General features: G+C 40.2%; 2 protein-coding genes across 27 annotated transcripts in view; one reads left to right on the forward strand and one right to left on the reverse strand.

Moving 5' to 3' along the window:
* Positions 1–3,955, forward strand: part of TUBE1 (tubulin epsilon 1) — a 21,211-nt gene extending 17,256 nt beyond the window's left edge. For 6 of the 21 annotated variants that reach the window (XR_015132823.1, XR_015132817.1, XM_086317228.1 and 3 more), the window contains 3 exons: positions 1,855–1,995; positions 2,629–2,803; positions 3,174–3,955. Coding sequence is in view for 6 of the 21 variants with exons in the window: in XM_086317228.1 (XP_086173354.1) it covers positions 1,855–1,995; positions 2,629–2,803; positions 3,174–3,332 (475 nt within the window). In the remaining 15 variants the exon portion in view is untranslated. Of the gene's footprint in view, positions 1–1,773; positions 1,996–2,628; positions 2,804–3,173 lie in introns of all 21 variants that reach the window. The other 15 variants (XR_015132813.1, XR_015132826.1, XR_015132820.1 and 12 more) reach the window with 4 other exon arrangements.
* On the reverse strand, positions 3,589–20,781 carry CCN6 (cellular communication network factor 6). Of its 6 annotated transcripts, none has more exons than XR_015132829.1 (6): positions 20,598–20,781; positions 14,158–14,455; positions 9,759–10,001; positions 7,293–7,354; positions 6,138–6,331; positions 3,589–5,026 (listed from the first exon to the last, which is right to left on the reverse strand). XR_015132829.1 is itself a non-coding variant. In XM_086317234.1 (5 exons), the coding sequence occupies exons 1-5, from the start codon at positions 20,643–20,645 to the stop codon at positions 4,745–4,747; spliced, it is 1,065 nt and encodes a 354-aa protein (XP_086173360.1). In that variant the 5' UTR covers positions 20,646–20,781; the 3' UTR covers positions 3,589–4,744. The 6 variants fall into 6 exon arrangements, 3 of the variants coding, with proteins under 3 accessions (XP_086173360.1, XP_086173361.1, XP_086173362.1); XR_015132830.1 differs by having other exon boundaries at positions 14,181–14,455; positions 20,598–20,694; XM_086317234.1 differs by lacking the exon at positions 7,293–7,354.
* Positions 20,782–21,329: the final 548 nt, after the last annotated feature.

Here is a 21,329-nt window from a genome sequence, read left to right on the forward strand (position 1 = left end):
GGAATGTCACAGTGATATTGATTAAATTTTATTTGAGCAAATAGCCAACTATGCCAACTAGTAGGCACAGTCTCTTTTTCTGTGTGAGATGCTAATGAGCTTAAGCAACTTGCACAGTTTATTGAACATGGGAGTCAACCATAAACGTTTGCTTTTATTATCAGCCCAGCATATTAAAAATGAGTATATTGGTGAAAGATACACCTTCACTGTGGACATACAGAAGGTAAAGTGGTGCAAACTCTATATTGTACAGTAATGATTATCCAGACATTTAAAGTTAATCCTTAAAAGCTAAAGACATGTAATTTCTAATTAAGTTCAGCATAATCCTCCTTGGTATATTTTGATAAAAATACCATGTCAACATTTAAAATGTTTGTTTATATAATTATAACTTGTTAAAGGTTTATTTTTAATTAAAACATGTTAGGAAAATCTGTAGAGAACTTTAAAAATGTTAGACTCTTAAGAAACTAATCACAATGCTCTTTCTAGCTTTGTGTTCGTCTCCTTTTTGCCTCTGCTATACTAGAGGTATTTCAAAGGCCACCATATCTACATACAAACATATTTATCCTTAAGCAAATGATAAATTGTTTTAAAATTACACTGTTAAAAGGCATAGTTTTAAAACTTTAATGTATTAGTAGTCTCCAATAACTAAGAATGATTTTTGGTTGTGCTTTGTATTAATAAATGTCATCTAGTCCGTTTTTATCAATGAAAATAGAAAAACACATATTGGAATGTGTATATGCTCCTTTAGATTCCTTATTTCTAGTGTAAATATAAATACGCCAAGAACTATAAATAGCTCCTTGCTAATTGTTAAGTTTTTTGACAAATAGTAAATCAAGAATGAGTTTGCCTGCTTATTGTATAGTGGTTCTTAACCTTTTCTGGATTAAATGTCCAAAAGCACATACCAAAATTTTGAACACAGTAGAGGAATCATAAGTCCTCCAAAGCTCACCATCCACTGAGAGAGTCCTCTATCCTTCTTACTAGAGAAGAATGAGAATAGAATATAGCCTCCAGTAGAGTAGGGAATTGTTGTTGTTCACTGCTGGGTCTGTTGCACCTAGAATGGTGTTTGGCATTTAGTAAATATCTACTGAATGAAATGGCAGCATAGTGCAATTTCTGTGGCTCTTCCTAGACAGTCTGCAGATTCAACACACAGAGTTCTGGCTAGAGTTATCAAAAGAACTTAATCATACTTGTATTGAGTTAAGTAGGATTTAAGAATCAGACTTGGGCCATATTAAAGGCCTGGGAGCCTGTATTATTATATAAACTTCATCAGTCACTTTTATCTTCCTCTCTTTAAAGAATAAAAGAAGTTAAAAGACTTCATTCACTTAAAAGTATCCGTTTTCAGGAATAATAGTAGAAAGTTGTGTCTCTTTTAGAGAACTTAGTATGGTCCTTTGATAGTTTCCTCTTAATTATTCCTAACTAATTTGTGATATATTTTATAGACAGTAGCCTTAATAGGTTTTTAACTAGTTTTGATAGTTCTGATATTATGAAGTAGATAAGCATATTGAACTAAGTGATAGTGATGTAAGTTTTAGACATTAGTACTACAGAGTTAACTGATGATTTAGTCAACATTTTGTAGCTATCTGAAATCACCAGTATATTGCAGAAGCTTTATCAGCCCCCTCACAATTGCTTGATTTCCTCTCCTCGTATTTACCCAGATTGCTTTGAGAAAATGATAGCTGAGATTCAGAATATAATTGTGTGTGGTTTATTTACCTACAGATGACCGTCTTTTCATCTTATAGTCACAGATAGAAGAGTGATACAGTATTTGTAGCAACAGTGACTCTTCCATTGTTCTAGGCTGGATCAGATGTTTTCAGATGCCTTTAGTAAAGATCACCAGCTAATCCGAGCTGACCCCAGACATAGTCTCTACCTCGCCTGTGCCCTCATGGTTAGAGGAAATGTACAAATTTCTGATCTTCGCAGAAACATCGAAAGGTTCGATTTTATACTTCTCAAGATAACGTGTTATGTGTGCTGTTTGCAGCTGTGGAGCATGTAGTTAAGTAGCGTTGTGAACTTCAACTGAAGTGTGACCTTGACAAGCTACTTAGCCATCCTGAGCCTTATTTTTCCTCAAATTTAGAAAAAAATAATAGTCCAAAGTTGTTAATTATGTTATGCACATTAAATGATGAGATGTTATCTTCTCATCATTTAATGTGTAAGTGTTCAGGAAGTTTAACTATTGTTGTGTTTATTATCACCACCACTACTACACTGCTTCTTAGTTTCTTTTACTATTTATTGACAGTCTTTTAGTGAAGTTGCTTTATTGAATTTCAAAGCAAGGAAAATTATAATACCTTTTTTTCTTTTCATCCCCAGATTTCTAATGTTAAAGAATGTTTCTAGCTTCTTGAATCACCATTACAGCCAATTTAACATCCCTTAGTTCACTGTCAGACTATACTTTGATACTGCTAGTATTAAAAATTAGATAACCTACATTATAATCTAAGCACTTAGAATGGTACCATTAGTAACATCCTAGTTTAACTAATGTGGGCGGCCATAATATGGCAGACATTTTAGCACTTTAATTCTTACCTTTGAGTTTTTCCATCTCAGATTAAAACCTTCTCTACAGTTTGTCTCCTGGAATCAAGAAGGCTGGAAGACCAGCTTGTGTTCAGTACCTCCCGTGGGCCATTCCCATTCATTATTAGCATTAGCAAACAACACGTGCGTGAAGCCTACCTTCATAGAACTGAGAGAGAGATTCTTAAGGCTCTACAAGAAGAAGGTAACCATCAGTACACCTTTCAACTGTGTGTTTATTTTGGCTGTTTACAGTCCATGGAGTCGCAAAGAGTCATACACGACTGAGCGACTAAGCACACGCAAGGAGTATTCTCAAGAATTACAGGCGTGCAATACAGAACTAATATAAATCAGGCGTGATCCTGTTTGCTGTATCAATGTATTGATTTTAACTGAAGAGGAGAGGCTTACTCACACTCTAAATGAGAAATCTCATGGGTTTGTAGGATTTGGGTTCTCATTTCCCTTGTAAAGCTGAGTGAACTATCATTTTAATAAGAATATTTACATTATAGGATAGTTGTCTGTATTAAATTCCTAAAACTGGTCAGCATTGGTTTTTTTATTTATAGGCTCATCTTCATCACTATCTACAAATCGAAGGGATGGAGGAAAGCTGTTTCACAGAAGCCGTGTCATCTTTATCAGCACTTATACAGGAATATAACCAACTGGATGCCACAAAAAGCATGCCTGTGGAAGATTTACCTAGACTAAACGTAGCTATGTGAAAAAGAAACCCCAAAGATAAAACTTTTTTTTTTTAATTGCACATTTTTTACCCCTTTACCTTTCTGTTTCAGAATTTTTGTGATTCAGAAAGCCTAATGTGTTTTTCATATTGGGAAGACTGTCTTTAGAATGGTTTCCATTTAATTACAATTTGTTGGCTGATTTCACACAATGGTATCATCAAGTACTAGTGCCCTAACGTCAAACATTTGTCTTCCAAAACAGTCTTGTTTTCTAAAATTAAGAGAACAGAGCTCAACATTTTACTTTATTTATAGTCTCATATTTAGTCATTTATACAGAGATAATCATGTCTGTAATAAAAAAAATCTTGTACAGATATTTTTATATTTATAATTTGTTTTCATAGTCTGTTTAAATTCTGACTCTTTAAAAGTAAATACAGGAGTAGAACATAATATAAATATTTCTTTTGTAACAGCCACTAACTTCAGGAATAGATTTTATTACAATTTAAGGAGGTTTTATTTCTTCTTTGGGTAACCACTTGTTTGCACTCAAAAGAATCACAGTTTACAATTGTATTTGTATTAAGTTATTATAAAATGTTTTTTTAATCAAACCAGTTGATTTTGTAATAATAAATGTTCACATTTTAAAACTTCCTTGTTATCAGTTTTGATTGTCACTATTTATATAGCAAACAGAATATTATTAAGCTTGATACTTTCTTTGAAACTTTGCAGTAAATTTAATAGTCTAGTGAAAGTGTTCCAATTACTATAAATCTCCAGTTTTAGTCTTCAGCATTAATTTATTATATATTTCAAATTCACTGATGGACTTACCATTTAAGGAAGTAATTTTGAGAAAATTTATTTTCAAGCCAAAAAAAAATCTTGTGTGCTTTCTTTAGTGTTCTTTTTTTAATTTATTTCCTTTTCAAAGTAAGTGTACTGCTCTTGGTTCTTACCTTGGAAATCAAATTTTTTACAGTTTGGTATAAAAATTTAGATAACTGTCAACAGTGGTCAAAGAAGTTCCATTTTTTCCTTCCAAAAGAAATCTTAATTGATATTCAGGATAGGGCAATGGAAATAATAAATATATTTACAGCTTAATCTTACTCCTGTTTAAGATTTAATCTAGAAAATCTTATAGGATAAAATGTTCTCTTGTAAATTGTATAATTTTTCATTTCATGGAATATGCAGACAGAACCATTACATAACTATACATTTTAAGAGCTCAATTTTAAGGTTTTCATATTTTACATATATTTTTAGGAGAACCTTTTTTTAAGCTAATGCTTTAAATACAGTTATCTGAGAACATCCAGGCATTCTTACTGTTTTAAACTAATAAGGCAAATTTGCTACCCTCTTAATACCATTTTAAATTTTGATGTAATAACATGATTAACCTTAACTTTTCCTCCTTGTGCTTCATTTTATAGAATCTTGAGCTCAGAAAATATATCCTCTGGATCTCTGCAGTTTCTCTGACACACACAAGATGTAATCCACAGCATCTTCCATTTAAATGACCCTTCATTTGGGCAATCAAATTGAACAGTAATCATTTTAGACTTATTAGGCACACAGCATCTCTTATCCAAGCATATGCCACAGAAAGTGGGTCTGTAACTCTGAGTGCTTGCGCATCCAGAAAAGACAAATTTTTCAGCTTTGACAGGTTGGAAAGTAGGTTGGCACGTTTTTCCTTTGGGAATCTGAAAAGATATATAACATTAAGTGGTCACTCTTTAAACTTGATAACATTAAGCAGTCACTCTTTAAACTTGATTATAATAGTTCAGAAAAGTGATACTTCATAGAATAGAGACTATTATACATACACACAGAAAGTAGTTGCATTTAGGGCATTAATAGTTGCATTTTATTAATATTAATATTTATTAATATTAATAGGGTGTTAATAGTTGCATTCAGTCATGTCCAGCCCTTTTTGACCTTAAAATTCCCTCCCACAAGAGGACTTTGAAAGTCCTCCCTGTGCATCCTCCATCCACGCCCCAGTGTTTTTTTCTTATCTGCCTTTCACTTAGTTCCACAATAAATGAAAATCTTTGTTTTGTTTAATGTCAAGGGCCAAGACTTAGAGAATTAGCTACCACAGTTTAAGTAAATGGATAGATGAATAAACATCTTAATCCCTTTGAAACTGTCAACTTTCTGATAGGGAATAACTTGGGGTAAGACTGGTTTTGTAGCATTTCTAAAAATTAGTCTCAAGACGGTCATCTTGCTTAGTTCCAGAAACAGGACCAGCTCTAGTTACACCAAGCAACCTTAGAGTGTGTATTATGACATTACAGTCCTTTGGGAAGCAGTAACTAAGCAAAGCATTCTGGAAATGGTATGGTTCCCTCTCCAAGCTGGTGATATATAACTTAAGATCAGAACTGCTCTGCTGTTCATATGTTTGTTTTCATAATTACAGTGTAGCAACCAAAATCTTTTATTGATGGTTCTGATTCCACTACATAAAATTAATATAGGAAAAAGAATCTGAAAAAGATCTTCTCCTAAACAGTATACATGGTGGGGTACCACAACAAATCAGACTGATCGAGACCCAACTATTACGTTGTTAGAATATTCTAGAATCCACAGGTTAACATTTTCTCCCTGCTCGATGAAAATTTTTCCCACAAAGTGCAGCTAGTTAATATTTGCTTTCCTTCAAGATGGTTTGACTCTAGGAGTTTCATGAAGTGGTTTTATTAACAAATACCTCCAGAACACACACATACACATACTCACACTTTTCAAGAGTCTCAATATTGAATTATAATGCAGTTAAATATAATTAAACTTTACCTTTACTGTCTTTGATATATTACTGTCACAAGGCCGAATGTAACACAGTCTTTTCTCTTTTCTCATTTCACAGTTGCTGTTTTCATTGGTCACCCTGTTAGATATTCCCATCCCACATGTTCTGGAGCAAGGGGTCCACTTTGTTGCTTGCACAAGACATTTTCTTTTCCAAATCAGTGGGAGATTCCTATATGCTAAAATAGAGGAAGGGGAGTACATGTACTTAAATATGTATGTACTCATGCAGATAATTTTTAATCCTGACTTTTAAGCTAATAGTTTACAGATCTGAACTTTATATAATGTAACTCTGAATAAATTAAGCTGATGGTCTAATTAATTATTCTATTTTCCCTACTCCCCAAATTATCTTTTGACCAAATATTATAGTCCAGTAGCTTAGGAATAAAAATGCATTATCTTTGAGAAACTGGGTAAAATATCCATTTACTTCTTGCTGCTTAGCCCACCCCCTGAGTACTAAACAAGCGTATACTTTGATGGACAGCCACCTTTTCTCTGCTTCTTGGCTTATGCTTGATGATATTTTCAACAGATGTTGAAACAGACATGAGTCAGATTAGGGAATTCAGGATATTAATCAGACAATGTGGTCTTATTAAATTTCATGGTTATATTAAAATCTAAAATACAAAAGTTAAATCTGAGAATTCAACTGTCAATGAGACCAGTTATTTTTTTCACCACTTAAAAATCTAGTCTTTAGAAGATTCTCTACACTAAATAATCATATACTAAGTCATGAAAAATGTGCCATCTATTTTATTCAGTTTAATTGTTAAATTCCCTGTGGTATTAGGCCTAACCTTTCCATTGTCTAGACATTGCCTGCCACTTCAGAATGAATGGAAAGCATTTCCTTCAGGTTAATATACATCCTAAAGTGGGTGCTTCCGAAGTAAGGTAGAGATTTGAGTCTGCAATTGAACACAGCAAAATGCTGGCTACGTTACTTTAAAATGTCAATTTAAAAAGGACTGCTCCCCATGCCTTCTTGATAGGAAATATCAGTCACTTGGAAGTATATGCTGTCTTTGAATACAATGATACTTTGATACTTTGTCAGTTTTATTACAGTAGCATCTTGCAACTGCACACACAACTGAGGGAGAGGAAGCAGAAAAATGGAGATACCTGGAAGGCAGGCAGCAGTTTAAAGGCATCAGCGCAGGAAGCAGGGTAAAAGCCTGGCGCATCTGCAATAAATAAAGGCAGCTTAGATTGTCGTGTTACCAGTAATCCCCCTCAGAGTTAAGCCAAGAGCTGCAGTTCAGGAAATGTGCTTAGCATCCATTTAAGGGCAAGAAAACTGGAAGAAATTGTAAAAGTTTAGTGTCTAATGAGCAGTGAGTAAAGCATAGAGGCATCAAGTCATTGCATGCTTCCTGCTGTCCAAGTAAAAGCTAGATTCCAACCGTGGACTCTGGAATTAACTAAGTTACTAGACAAATACATCTTAAAGTATGTGTGTGTCCTTGTGCTTCACTTTAAAAGCCAAGCTTGTTTGGGCCCGTAAGTACAGTTTTAAAGGTAAGCAAGAGATATTAAACTGAACGTATACTTCCTCTGAAACAAATTTAGGTCTTTATTATTAATAATATATATATTAATTATATATATATATTAATAAACAGCACTTGGGAGAGTCTAATTTTTTGTAGCAAAGCACTAACCACTAAGAATGACCATCTGATGTGTCCTCCACCAGGTTCCAAGTGAATCCACTGAAGCCACTCTAACTTTACAAATGAGACCAATTTGACTTTGATCCAAAGGCCTTTCAGTTCAGTTCAGTCGCTCAGTCGTGTCCGACTCTGCGACCCCATGAATCGCAGCACGCCAGGCCTCCCTGTCCATCACCAACTCCCGGAGTTCACTCAAACTCACGTCCATCGAGTTGGTGATGTCATCCAGCTATCTCATCCTCTGTCGTCCCCTTCTTCTGCCCCCAATCCCTCCCAGCATTAGAGTCTTTTCCAATGACCTGGGGACAACTGCTGCTCTAAGTTGGTCTCATCAGGGAGGTTCACAAATGGGTCCTAAAAACTTGTCACACAGATTCAATGCAGAAAATCAACTGATTTTGTCTATTTGGAAAAAAGAATTTGTCTTATAATTTTAAAAAGTTTTACAGCATTAGTAGTATCAGGCTGTTAGCTGAAAAGCCACATATGGTAAATGCCTATTTGCCATAGCCTGTTAAATTTTTTTTGAATTAACAGTCATAATTGGAATCCCAGAGGATGTTCCCCCTTTAAATATTAGGTTTTAAAGATCTAAAACCTATTTCTCTGATTGTGGTTGCTTTTATTAACTATTCCCATAACACAAGTGAATTTAGGAGTCTTTAGCATATATAAATACTCCATATTTCCATGGCACCTTTCATTTACTAAGCTTTAAGTTTCAAGAAAAAGCCAGTCTTGATTTCTGGATGAAAACACGGATGTGAATAATAACAGGCATGAGTTTTGCCCCCTTTTGAGTCCTTCACCTGTGCTTCAGCTGCTGGCAATTTTGAAAACTCTGTCCCCCCAAAAACCCCAGCACCTAAATAAGGTGCTAACTCAGAGCAGACCAAATACAAGGGTCACGAATACAGTGACACCAACTATAAATGGCCAGGTGCTCCAGCTGAGTAATGCAAAATCTCACTATAAGTTTCTGACTCCTCACATACCTGGGCAACCTACTTAAGGATGCCTGTATGCACATTTATTTAGAGGCTGGTGATTATTAAGCTTCACTTTCAGAGTGAAGGAAAGGGTAATTTTATCTATTTTTAGAAATATTTACAAATTCAACACATACCCTCTAATATTTTTAATCAGTAGCCTTTCATTTCTGCTTTTACCATACAGAAGAGTTGTATTGGAACTGGATAGTTCATACTTCTTGCCCATAATAATACAAATGAAAGTTTTTCCAGGCTAGGGTACATGTCAACAATATTCGGTCAGTTTTCCTATGCATGAGCATGCTAAGTCACTTCAGTTGTGTCCAATTCTTTGCAACCCTATGGACTATAGTCTGCCAGGCTCCTCTGTCTGTGGGATTCTCCAGGGAAGAATACTGGAGTGAGTTGCCATGCCCTCCACCAGGGGATCTTCCTGATCCAGGGATTGAACCCACATCTCTTAACATCTCCTGTACTGGCAGGCGAGTTCTTTACCACTAGCACCATCTGGGAAGCCCTGAGAGGTTAAATGGAAATAAGTAGAGGTAGTAATTTAGAAGAATTTCCTGACCTAGTAGAAAACTGGAATAGTTTGGGAGTTCTCTAGTGGTTAAGATTCAGTACTCTCACTGCCATGGCCTGGGTTCAATTCCTGGTTGGGGAACTGAGATCCTTCCTGCAAAGCCACCTGACCAAAACAAAAAAAAAAAAAAGGAAAAAAATCTAAAACTCTATAAAATTCCCTTTCCAGATACTTAAAGCATACCTGCCTGAGGCAAAGACCAAGTACAATGGCACACTCAAACTAAATCTCACACTGACCACCCATCAGTAAGTGCATACTGAGTCCCTTGGTACATAAAAGGAACACGAAAGAAAACCAGGCAAGTCGGACGTGAGAACTAGTTCTACATAACCAGCACCTGGCATTGTTTTGTAGCTTGTTGAGAGCTGTTTCTGTGACGACCCCAGGCCACATTTTGACTGATCAGTCTTCTCTCCACCTTTAGCCCCAGAGCAGTGCCTCTTGGCCAGCTTTGGTATGAACAGAGGTGTGCATCCGATGGCCCCGCTGACACACAGGCAGCTGAACAGGGGACTGGGCTGAAACACCTGGCCATTCTGATAATGCACCCCGTTGAACTCACATCCCACAGCGATGAGATCTGAAAGGAGAAAAGAACAAAACCACCAAAGAACTGTAACTGCTTGTCTAGACCTCCAGCTGAAAACCCTAGAGCAAACTGCTCTCTCCTTTATGTAGTTCTCAATTTCCTTGGTCCCATCTGGAACCTCCTTCACAGAACATCTGTAAAAAGTGAACATGAGACATTTTCATTAGATTTGGAGATAATCCGCCCCAAGTGATCACCTTCAAAATTCAGACCCTGTTCTGCAGTAAAAAACAAACAAACAAAAAAACACCACTATGAATACAGCACTGTGTGCGTGCTGCGTGCTAAGTCACTTCAGTCAGGTCCGATTCTGCAACCCCACGGACTGTAGCCCACCAGGTTCCTCTGTCCATGGGATTTCCCAGGCAAGAATACTGGAATGGGTTGCCGTTTCCTTTTCCAGGGGATCTTCCCAAACCAGGATCAAACATGCATCTCTTACATCTCCTGCATTGGCAGGCCAGTTGTTTACCACCAGTGCCATCTGGAAACCCCCATAATACAGCACTGGGATGAATACAGCACTGGGATGACTGTAAACCTCAGAGCTGAGCTGACGGCTGGTGAGACACATATCCCCAGATGTTCACTAATAGGCTGGGATATTGTCCTAGAAAGTTGGGGTAAGTGAATGGATGAAGAAATCATAATCTGTTTACAATACTGCACAGTAACTGATTTTGTTTTTAAGAGAACTGGAAGAAAATGTTCACTTCCTCTGAGGGGTATCTTGACGTGGATCAGCAGTTCTCACAAAGTGTGGTCCATCTGAAAGGGCAGTACCTGAGGCCCTTTCACAGAACTGGAAGGTCAAAACTTTTTCAGAGTACCAGACGTGACCAACTTTGTTCACTCAGTTGATATTTGCACCGAACGTGCAAAAGGAGTGGTGGCTCAAATGGCTGCTGGCACCTTAGAATGAGTCAGGCTGTACATGTTAGCCACTGTATTTTTCCTTGCTATGCATTTGTACATAAGTATACTTTTTTTAAAAAAGAGTTCTTAGTTTTACTAAGAATGTCTTTAACAACACAAATTTTATTAAATCTTAATGATCAAAACATCGTTTTAATATTCCATGTGAAAAAACAGGAAGTATGCATAGGGCTTTCCTGTGAATACTGTACCAAAGTACGATAGTTATCTGGAGGAGAAGCACCTAGGTTACCGTTTCAGTTGTGGGCCTAACTAGCCACATTTTTAGTGGTAATTTCCCCGGAAGAAGTGACTGAGCGACACATCATGGTTATTCAGACTTGGGTATTTGGCAGATATTTTCTTAAAAATCAACAAGGTGAGCCTATAACTTCAAGGAAAACAACTGACAGTACTTATCGCCAATGACAGAATTTAAGGCTGTCGAGCAAAAATCAGAATTCTGGAAAACTTATGTCCAACACTGAGATCTTCATAGCTACCCAAGATGTAGGCTTTTCTGATGAGTTTGGCACTAAATAATGTGATTTAAAAAAGAAAAAAAATCATTGTTCCAAACTGATATTTTCCAAATAACTAGTATATGCTATTGTTATAAAATTATGCATGAGGAAAAGCCCTGTTCCAAGTGGGTCTTTGACTAAACCAATGTATTTTAATGTCACAGAGTCTGATAAGTTCATCAACGTGGTTTCAGAGTCCACATGATTAGCAGTGATGCAGCTAATTTTTCAAAACTCCAGTTATAATATGAGAAAAATATAATTATTTGAAAAGTTAAAACATTCCTTCCTTTTCCAGCAATATATCTGTGTGAGGCTGGAATCCCTTCATATATTCCAATCTAAAACAACATATAGCAATATACTGAATGCAGAAGCAGATGTAAGACATTAGAGAGATTTGCAAAAATGTCAAACAATTCCACTTTCACTCGTCTCTAAATTTTTCTTTGTTTTTAAGGTAAGTTCTTTCACAAATAATATTATTTCTATTAATTTGCAATGGGCAGGTTATTTCATTTCAAATGAATTAGTAAATAGTTTTACATTTCTAACCCATTAAATGCCAAGAAATAATTGATAAACAGAACCTCTTTGGGTCCTTATTAATTTATAAGACTAAAGGGATCCTCAGACCAAGAAAAAGGTTGAAAACCATTGTTCTGTATGATGAATCAGCACATTCTCTGTAAAGTTATATGGCCTTTATAGACTATTTGGTCTCTGTCGCAACTACTAGATGCTGCTACTATAAAGCAGCCACAGACGATATGTAACTGAACTGGCATGGTGCTTCTCTGATGAGACGTCATTTACAGAAACAGACTGTGGGCCAGATTTGGTCCCAGAGTCACAGTTTGTGACCCCAGTTATAGATCATCCCCACCCCCATTCTCATGGCTGTGCTCTGTAATGATACTCATCATACTGTACATGAAGTTACATTTTTGAGAATTTACTACATACCAGATATTGTGATACCAGATATTTGGGGTTTTGTGTCATCATTTCATTTGACCTTCCTAAGAACTCTATAAGATAGAAAGTACATACGATATAACTGAGCCACAGAGAGGTTAGGCAACTTGTCCAAGGTCACTCCACAGACAGAGTTCAGAATCTGAACCCAGAGATAATCAATATAATAAACCATAAAATTAAAAGATGCTTACTCCTTGGAAGGAAAGTTATGACCAACCTAGACAGCATATTCAAAAGCAGAGACATTACTTTGCCAACAAAGGTCCATCTAGTCAAGTCTATGGTTTTTCCAGTGCTCATGTATGGATGTGAGAGTTGGACTATAAAGAAAGCTGAGTGCTAAAGATTGGTGCTTTTGAACTGTCGTGTTGGAGAAGACTCTTGAGAGTCCCTTGGACGGCGAGGAGATCCAACCAGTCCATCCTAAAGGAGATCAGTTCTGGGTGTTGATTGGAAGGACTGATGCTGAAGCTGAAACTCCAATACTTTGGCCACTTCATGTGAAGAGCTGACTCACTGGAAAAGACCCTGATGCTGGGAAAGACTGAGGGCAGGAGAAGAATGGGGATGACAGAGTACAAGATGGTTGGATGGCATCATCGACTCCATGGACATGGGTCTGGGTGGACTCCAGGAGTTGCTGATGGACAGGGAGGCCTGGCATGCTGCGGTTCATGGGGTCGCAAAGAGTCAGACACGCTGAGTGACTGAACTGAACTGACAGAGGTGTCAGGCTCCTGAACTTGAATGATTCCACACATTCACCCCAGCTCCAGAGACGTGCCCTCACCCAACACTCACAACCTAACTTCTGCTAGTAATTAATCTTCCCACTTAGACTGCTCTACAGAGTAACCTAACAACTCAGTTGACATGAATATTTCCCCTTCCCTTAGAAATTTTACTTTTTATTCCTAAATAAATCAGCATCCTCGATTATTGTCAAGGCATAGATTTAGATGGTCTTGAGCAGTCTCCCCAGGTGGCATTAGTGGTTAAGAAACCGCCTGCCAATGCAGGGGACATAAGAAACACGGGTTTGATCCCTGCGTCCGGAAGGTCCTCTGGAGGACAGCATGACAACCCACTCCAGTATTCTTGCCTGGAGAATCCCAGTGGACAGAGGAGCCTGGCGAGCTACAGTCTAGAAGGTCGCAGAGAGTCAGACATGACTGAAGCAACTGAGCGCACTCCAGTCTCCAGAGCTACGCCCCTCCCTTCATAAAGCTGAGGGCCCAATTGAGATTTGGGGTGCCCCGCCCTCTTTCTTACAAATCTGCCTCAGTAAAAAGTACAGTAACTTGATGGTTAGTTCGGAAGGCTGAGATTAAAGCAGTATATCAATACTAGAGATATATCCTTACATATTAAGAAAGAATATTTTTCAAGTACACAAAAGGCTGAATTCAGATTGCATTTGATAGTATAACAAAAACTGTCCTTTTTGCCATTTTAATAAGTCAGACTGTTTATATAATTTCTCCTATTTTTATCACTAAAAGAACTTCAAGATCATTTCAATGCAATAAAACGGGTTTCTGAACGTGTGTGTAACATCTGCTCAGTTCAGATGTGTTCAATATGACAAGGCCAGTCTCACTGGTGCATGAGAACTAAGCCCCCCTTAGATTTAGTCAAATGAAGATGATTATTCCAATGTAAAAACTGCAGAAATAAGTCCTGTCTAGACTCAACATCTTCCAGCCGGTCCAGAAGGAAACACTTACATGCACACACTCCGGTCTCGTACCTAGGCCTGTCTGCTGAGTAGTCACAGTACAGCCCTTTGTGGGGGTCACAGAGGTCAGCTTCATTGCAGGTGTCCCCTGGCTGCCTGGCACAGATTTTACAGCATCCACAGCCATCTCTCACCAGGCTCACTCCAGGAGGGCAGCTGGGCTTCCGACGGGGGCACTGACAGGGCCAGTGACAAAACTGCTTTCGATGGTGCCCTTCTGCCCCCTCTGCAGGACTTCCTTCAACTGCTGTGTCCGACAGCCCAGCATCCTGGGCCCTGCAGCAGAACTTCATTGGACAATAAAGGTGGTGTTAGAAATGGTTCCTCAAACCAATTTCAGAGGTTTTCTAGAAATAGATTTCACCCAAATTATTAATACTAGAATACAGCGTGGTAAGTTGTAATAATATGTATCAGTATTTGACATGATCGTGCATGCATGCTCAGTCACGTCAGACTCTTTGTGACCCCATGAACTGTGGCCCACCAGGCTCCCCAGTCCATGGGTCCATGCAATTTCCCAGGCAAGACTACTGGAGCAGGTTGCCATTTCCTTCTCCAGGGGATCTTCCCAACCCAGCAATCGAATCCGCATCGCCTGCTTTGATAGCAGCTTTCTTTGTCACTGAGCCACCGGAGAACTCCGATTGACATGATCAGTCTCTCCTTAAACTTTTCTGCCCTCAGCTTCCAACACATGACTCTTTCTTACTCCTCCTTTCTCATCAATGGCTCCTTCTTAGTCTCTTCTTCTGGTTTTTTCTCATCTCTGAGCACTGGAGCTTCCTGTGGGTAAGTTCTCTAAAGCAGCATTCCTCATTGTATCTCATACCTCCACCCAGGCTTCTCTTCTGAGCGCAGGCTCAAACTGCCTACTTAAAAGATCTCCACTTAGACATGCAATAAGCATAGCAAACTTCACAAGATCAGACACATCCTCCCAATTCTTCCCTCCAATCTGCTCTCCCTTATAAGGGAAAGAGAGAGGCAGATGCGTCAGAGATGTGATGCTAGAACCAGAGAGAACATGAGGCCGCTGCTGAAGGGAGGTCACGGGCCAAGGAATGCATGCAGCTTATGAAAGCTAGAAAAGGCAAAGGACAGATTCCCTCTAGATGCCCCAGATGAAACACAGCCCTGCTTTGATTTTAGCTCTGATTTTAGACTACAGAGGCCAGAACTGCAAAAGAATAAATCTGCACTCTTTGAGCCTCTAAGATTGTAGTCATTTGTTTCAATAGCAACAGGAAATTATGCACTCTATAGAAAACTTATGACCAAGCTAGATAGCATATTCAAAAGCAGAGACATTACTTTGCCAACAAAGGTTCGTCTAGTCAAGGCTATGGTTTTTCCTGTGGTCATGTATGGATGTGAGAGTTGGACTGTGAAGAAGGCTGAGCGCCGAAGAATTGATGCTTTTGAACTGTGGTGTTGGAGAAGACTCTTGAGAGTGCCTTGGACTGCAAGGAGATCCAACCAGTCCATTCTGAAGGAGATCAGCCCTGGGATTTCTTTGGAAGGAATGATACTAAAGCTGAAACTCCAGTACTTTGGCCACCTCATGTGAAGAGTTGACTCATTGGAAAAGACTCTGATGCTGGGAGGGATTGGGGGCAAGAGGAGAAGGGGACGACAGAGGATGAGATGGCTGGATGGCATCACTGACTCGATGGACGTGAGTCTGAGTGAACTCCGGGAGTTGGTGATGGACAGGGAGGCCTGGTGTGCTGCGATTCATGGGGTCGCAGAGTCAGACACGACTGAGTGACTGATCTGATCTGATGTAACAAAGGAAGAATATGGGGCTCAGACTGCTTAAGATACTCCAGGTCACACATCAAGTAAATAGAAGAAAAGGTACTTAAACCAGGAGCTTCCAGAACCTTTCTACCTCCCTTCCCTAGGCCGGGTCTTGCCACAAATCAGATTAGATATTGAACAGATCACTGAATCTCTGCATCTGGTTCTCCTCTCCAGCCCAGACTCTCCCCATGGGCTCACAACTAGCTCAATCCTTTCTGCAGGATTTCTCCCACTTTGATGTCCCACAAGGACCTCACTTTCTCTCCCCAAGAAACTGCTTTCAGCTGGTCCCCATTTTAGTGAATGGTGTGACACCATCCACTGAGTTTCCCAGCCTTGCCTGCTCCATCTCCTTCCTCCCTCACACCTGAAGGTCACAGACCTACAGGGAGGTCCAAGCTCCTGAGCACAGCATCCAGGGCCCTCCTTGTCTCTTGAGTTCTTTACATCCCTTAGCTTCCAGCAAATGAAAATGCCTGTGGTTCCCTGCATATCTGAGGCTGTTCAATCTTCCCACAAACTTTTTCAGCCCCTCACACTCCCTCACTGAGTTACCACCTTTTCCAGAAGACTTTCTGTAACTTCTCCATGCTCCCTTTTACCTGTGTACTCAAACTGTGAATAAGTGCCTGTCTTTACCACTTGCCATAAAGCTACGCAACCACAGGAACCTGAGGTTCACTTGCTGGTGTATTACTGGCACTTAGCACAGAGCCTGGCAAGTAATTTCTGTAATTCTCAACTTTTATTTGATGGAACTGAAAGCAGTTAGATTGATCCAGAGATCTAAACCTCTTTCCAACTCAAAAACCCTACACTTTAAAGTATCTGTTTGAAATTCTACCATTAAATCTTCAGCCATTTTTTTTCCTTACCACTGATGAAATATGTATTCCCCAGAGTAACACTTTCAGCTACTATTTGAGTTGAATGTACAATGTGAGAATAGACTTTGAGGATACATGCTGGGCTTCTGGAGGATGAGGAGGGGCAATGGAAATTCAAAATGTGAAAGGAGTAGAAATAGCAAGGGTAGAAACAGTGAGTGCCTGCTCCTCATTCTTGTCCAGGTTCGGCCATGGTTACCAGGGACCCCTCGCCAGGCTCAGTGGCCTCTCAGCGGGGCTCATGCTCCTGAACTCTCTGTCCCCACGTGACCCCCCCCCCCTTTCTAAGGCACAGGACTCTCAATTCTCCACTCTCCCTTGACTTGCATGACACCAGCTCCTCCCTGTCACCCCAACCCAATTCTATCCCTACCTCTGGACATATTTTGTCAATCTCCTTTGCAGGCTCCTGTAACCCTAAATTTGACTTAGATTAGGCTCCTGGGTGCTTCATGACCTTAATGGATTGCTGATCTCACTGTGCCCCACTCTCACTCACCCTCTTGCCTTCGTTTTTAACCCTATGCAGCTTCAAATATAAATTTCCATCCAGGAGGACTCCACTGAGCTCAGACCCACATAGCTGACTGCCTACTGGACATCTCCACTAGCATCTCCTACAGGAACACTCACATAACACACTCACCATTGGCCCACCCACCTGAGACAATGTTTCCATACTCTGGAGGTAGGAAGTTGGGAGGCATCCAGGTCATCTTCCTCTCCCGCACCTCCTACAGTCATTTAGCAACTAATCCTTCTTACCATCCTCATATCCCTAAAACTAGACCTTCTTCTCTCATTTTCACTGCTACTGAGTACTACTGCAGTAAGTTCCTAACTGGTCTCCCTCTCTCAAGAAGCACTTCAATGAATCTCCCACTTTTAAGGATCTCTTTAAAAAATATCTGTTGGTCCCCAGCATCTCCACCAACAAACAAACAAAAACGTATTTGATTTTACTTCTCATCTTAAAACCCATCAGTGGCTCCCTACTGGCAAGAGTATACAGGCCAAACTTCTGAGCAGGGTATCTAAACCCTATGTGCGCTGATTCCCGCCTTCCTCTCTAGTTGCACTGCCCAATGCGCTCTTCTCCCATGCCATGCACTTGACAAGAGGGACCAGGCTGGCTTCTCCTCATGCTGCTTCCTCTAATGAAGTGCCCACTCCCCAAACTTCCCACTTGGGGGCACATGTTTATCTTTCTAGTTCTTGAAGCATTTCTATATAATCTCCAAGGTGACAAGGTAACACTGTTGAAAACCAAGGATAGAGAGAAAATCCTGGAATCAGTCTAAGAAAGGGAGAGCATTACATACAAGAGAAAAAACAATAAATGTGTGATCTGACGTCTCATTAAAAGAAGGAAACCAAGATGTCCTTCAGTAGGTAACTGGATAAACTGTGGCACATCCAGACAATGGAGTAATATTTCAGTGCTAAAGGAAATGAGCCATCAAGCCTTGAAAAGACAGGCATATTACTAAGTGAAAGAAATCAACTGGAAAATTCTACATAGTGTATGATTCCAACTACATGACATTCTGGAAAGGGCAAAACAATGAAGACAGTAAAAAGATCAGTGGTTGTCAGGGGTTGAGGGAAGGGATAAACAGGGAGAACACAAAGGGTTTTTTGGAAAGTGAAAATGCTCTGTATGATACTATAGTAGTGGATACATATTATCATGCATTTGCCCAAACTCACAGAAGGCACACCACCAAGAGTGAAAGCTAATGTAAGCAATGACAATGAATGGTTATGATGTGTCAATGTAGGTTCACTAGGTTCATGTAGAACTCCTATTACAATGTAGTTCATTAGTTGTAGCAAAGGTACCACTGTTGCGGGAGACACTGATAATCAGGGAGTGGAGGGGGCAGGCTATGCATGTGCAGCAGCAGGCAGTACACAGGAAATCTCTGAAACCTTCTTCTCAAATTTGCTGTGACCCTAAAACACCACCAGAATATTATGGCTTTAAAAAGGGAGAAGGAAAACAAGAACAAGACACACCCTGAGACAATGCCAAGAGGTGGCGGTGGGGGCGGCGGGGGGGTTGGGGGGGGACTGTCAACCTGGGATTCTATCTCCAGTGGAACTATCTTTCAAAAATGAAGGTGAAATTAAAGACATTTCCAGGTAAACAAAACCTGAGAGCAACTGTTGCTAGCATGCCTGCCTCACAAGTAGTAGTAAAGGAAGCTCTTCCACCTGAAGGGAAGATTGCAACAGTATGCTAGAAATATACGAAGAAATCAAGGGTGCTGGAAATGGCAAATATGTGGGTAAATAGAAAGAATTACATATGATTTTCTCTTTTCTTCAGCTATTTTTATTGTTTTCAAAATCAAAATATTAAGACAAGAAAAGAATCATCAGAATAATACAACAGAAAGAAGGCTTTGACCACAGAGCTATGCTTATCTTAGATAACATTCATTTATTTGATCTTTGAGCTTCAATCCTCCTCTGTAAAAAAGGATCAATAATATCAACTTTGCAAGGTTATTTTGAGTTATTATCTTAATCACTAAAGTGTGAAGCACAGTTCTTGGCACATATTAGATTTTCTATACATGGTAGGTACTATCAAACCCTTCAAAAATTCAGACCCTTAACTTTGCCATTAAGCATAATATTTGCTTGTTGCTGTATCTATAACCTCTTTTTGTTTTTGTTTTTGTTTTTTATTTTGGGCACCTCTCTCTCTGTTGCAACACTTGCTGCTTAGGGATATGCTGTAGTTCTCAATCCATAAAAGTGGCAGGCGTTTTCCTCAAGAGCAGTGGACCAGGTGATAGACAGCCCCATCTCCCTCCTACTGGGGAAAAGCACCTCTCCATCCGTCCACATAATGGTACCACTGACATTCTTGTTATGACCCTTTTAAGATCTTAAATCTCTCCATACATAACAATTTTCAACCCCCCGTTTTCTAAAATACATCTGCTGCTTAACTACCTCAATCAAATTAACTCACACACACACATCCCTGTATTCTAAAATACCAGGTTTCAAAAGCTCTGTCCTCTGAACTAGCAAAAACCTCCGCCATGTAGATAAATCCATAAAATAAGCCACCCCATTTCAATCGTCTTGATTAAAAAAAAATGCTAAAGCAAAGAATCACTCATATTGAATTAAACTTCCGTTTGGTCTGCTGCTCAAAATATTTAAAAATCCTGTAGACTGATTCTGTCTCATGAAAAGAGAAAAACACATGGGTTAAGAAAAGACAAAAAAAAATAGAATGTTTTAAAAATATTAAGTGTTTGCTCCGAAGTGTTCTCAAACAACCACAGGCTTAGCTGAAGAGAGACGTCAGGGTCACTTTTTCCAGCAGCTCTATGCAGTCTGCCCGCCTGGCGCCAGCAGAGGGGCACCGCCACCCACCCCGCCCGCAGGGCAGCCAGCTCTAGGCAGACTCCAGTTAAAAAAAGAAAAAAATAAATTTTATGAAAACCTGGGGGCTGTTCAAACATATCAGAAGCAGGATTAAGTGCCCTACCCCAAAAGGGAGCAACGTTTTCCACTCTTCCCGGAAGCTAATAAACTAAAACAGGACTTGATTAGAAGAAGAACATGGCTCCCTACTCGTCTGGAGCTATTTCCACAAGGAACGCACCCCTCCACTTCCCCCATCTTCTCTTCCTTTTTGATTTCTGACCTGAGGAAATGAGGGCCACCGCAGCCCCCGAGGGGACGGAGCGGCGGGAGAGCCAGGACGTACCTGCAACAGCGCGGCCAGGAGAAGCGTGGAGAGCAGCGGCCCCCGCATGGCCCCAGGCTGGCCTCGCGCAGCCGGAGATGCTGCGAGGCCAGCGCACAAAGCTCTCCTCTGTCTCCTGGAGGAAGGACCCACGCCTCCACCTCCCAGCTCCCGACTTTGTGCTCCAGCTCTCAGGCTCTGCTTTCGCTTTCCCAGATCCCTTTTAATACCCTGTTTACTTTCAGGCGACTCTTCTCATATTTACCTTCGCGGTGGCCTGGAGCGCGCTTCTCCCGGGACTGAGAGGGGGCAGGCCAAGGGTGACATCTGTTTGAAGGAACTGTTGTTCTTCCCGCTCCAGGAGATCAGAGCCGGCCTTGAGCAAAATGGTGATGTTAGACGCAGCTACCCGCCTTAACCCTCAGCCTCTCCTCTGGGTTTGCCGCCCCAGGCCCTCTCTTTGCTGCTTGCTTGTTCTCCCGGGGCCCTCAAAACACAGGGGCAAGTCTGGCCTCTGACCACCCCATCACAGCCTGGCCCTGCCCAATTCTCCCACCACATTGTAACAGGTCCGCCCCACCTTCCCGCACTCAGCAGCTTCTTATCGCAGTGCCGGGTGCTTACCTCGGCTACAGCACCTTCTCCTACCAGGTGGATTAGGTTTGGAAATACTGTAGATGGAACTCAGGTGGCCGCCTACAGTCTGGGGCCTGAGAGAAGCCGCTTTCTGCGGCCACAGCCCCATGACAGACC

This window comes from Bos grunniens, chromosome 9 (genome assembly GCF_055505025.1).
Source record: "Bos grunniens cultivar Pamir isolate PY7600 chromosome 9, Bosgru_T2T1.0, whole genome shotgun sequence".
NCBI classification, from domain to species: Eukaryota; Metazoa; Chordata; class Mammalia; order Artiodactyla; family Bovidae; genus Bos; species Bos grunniens.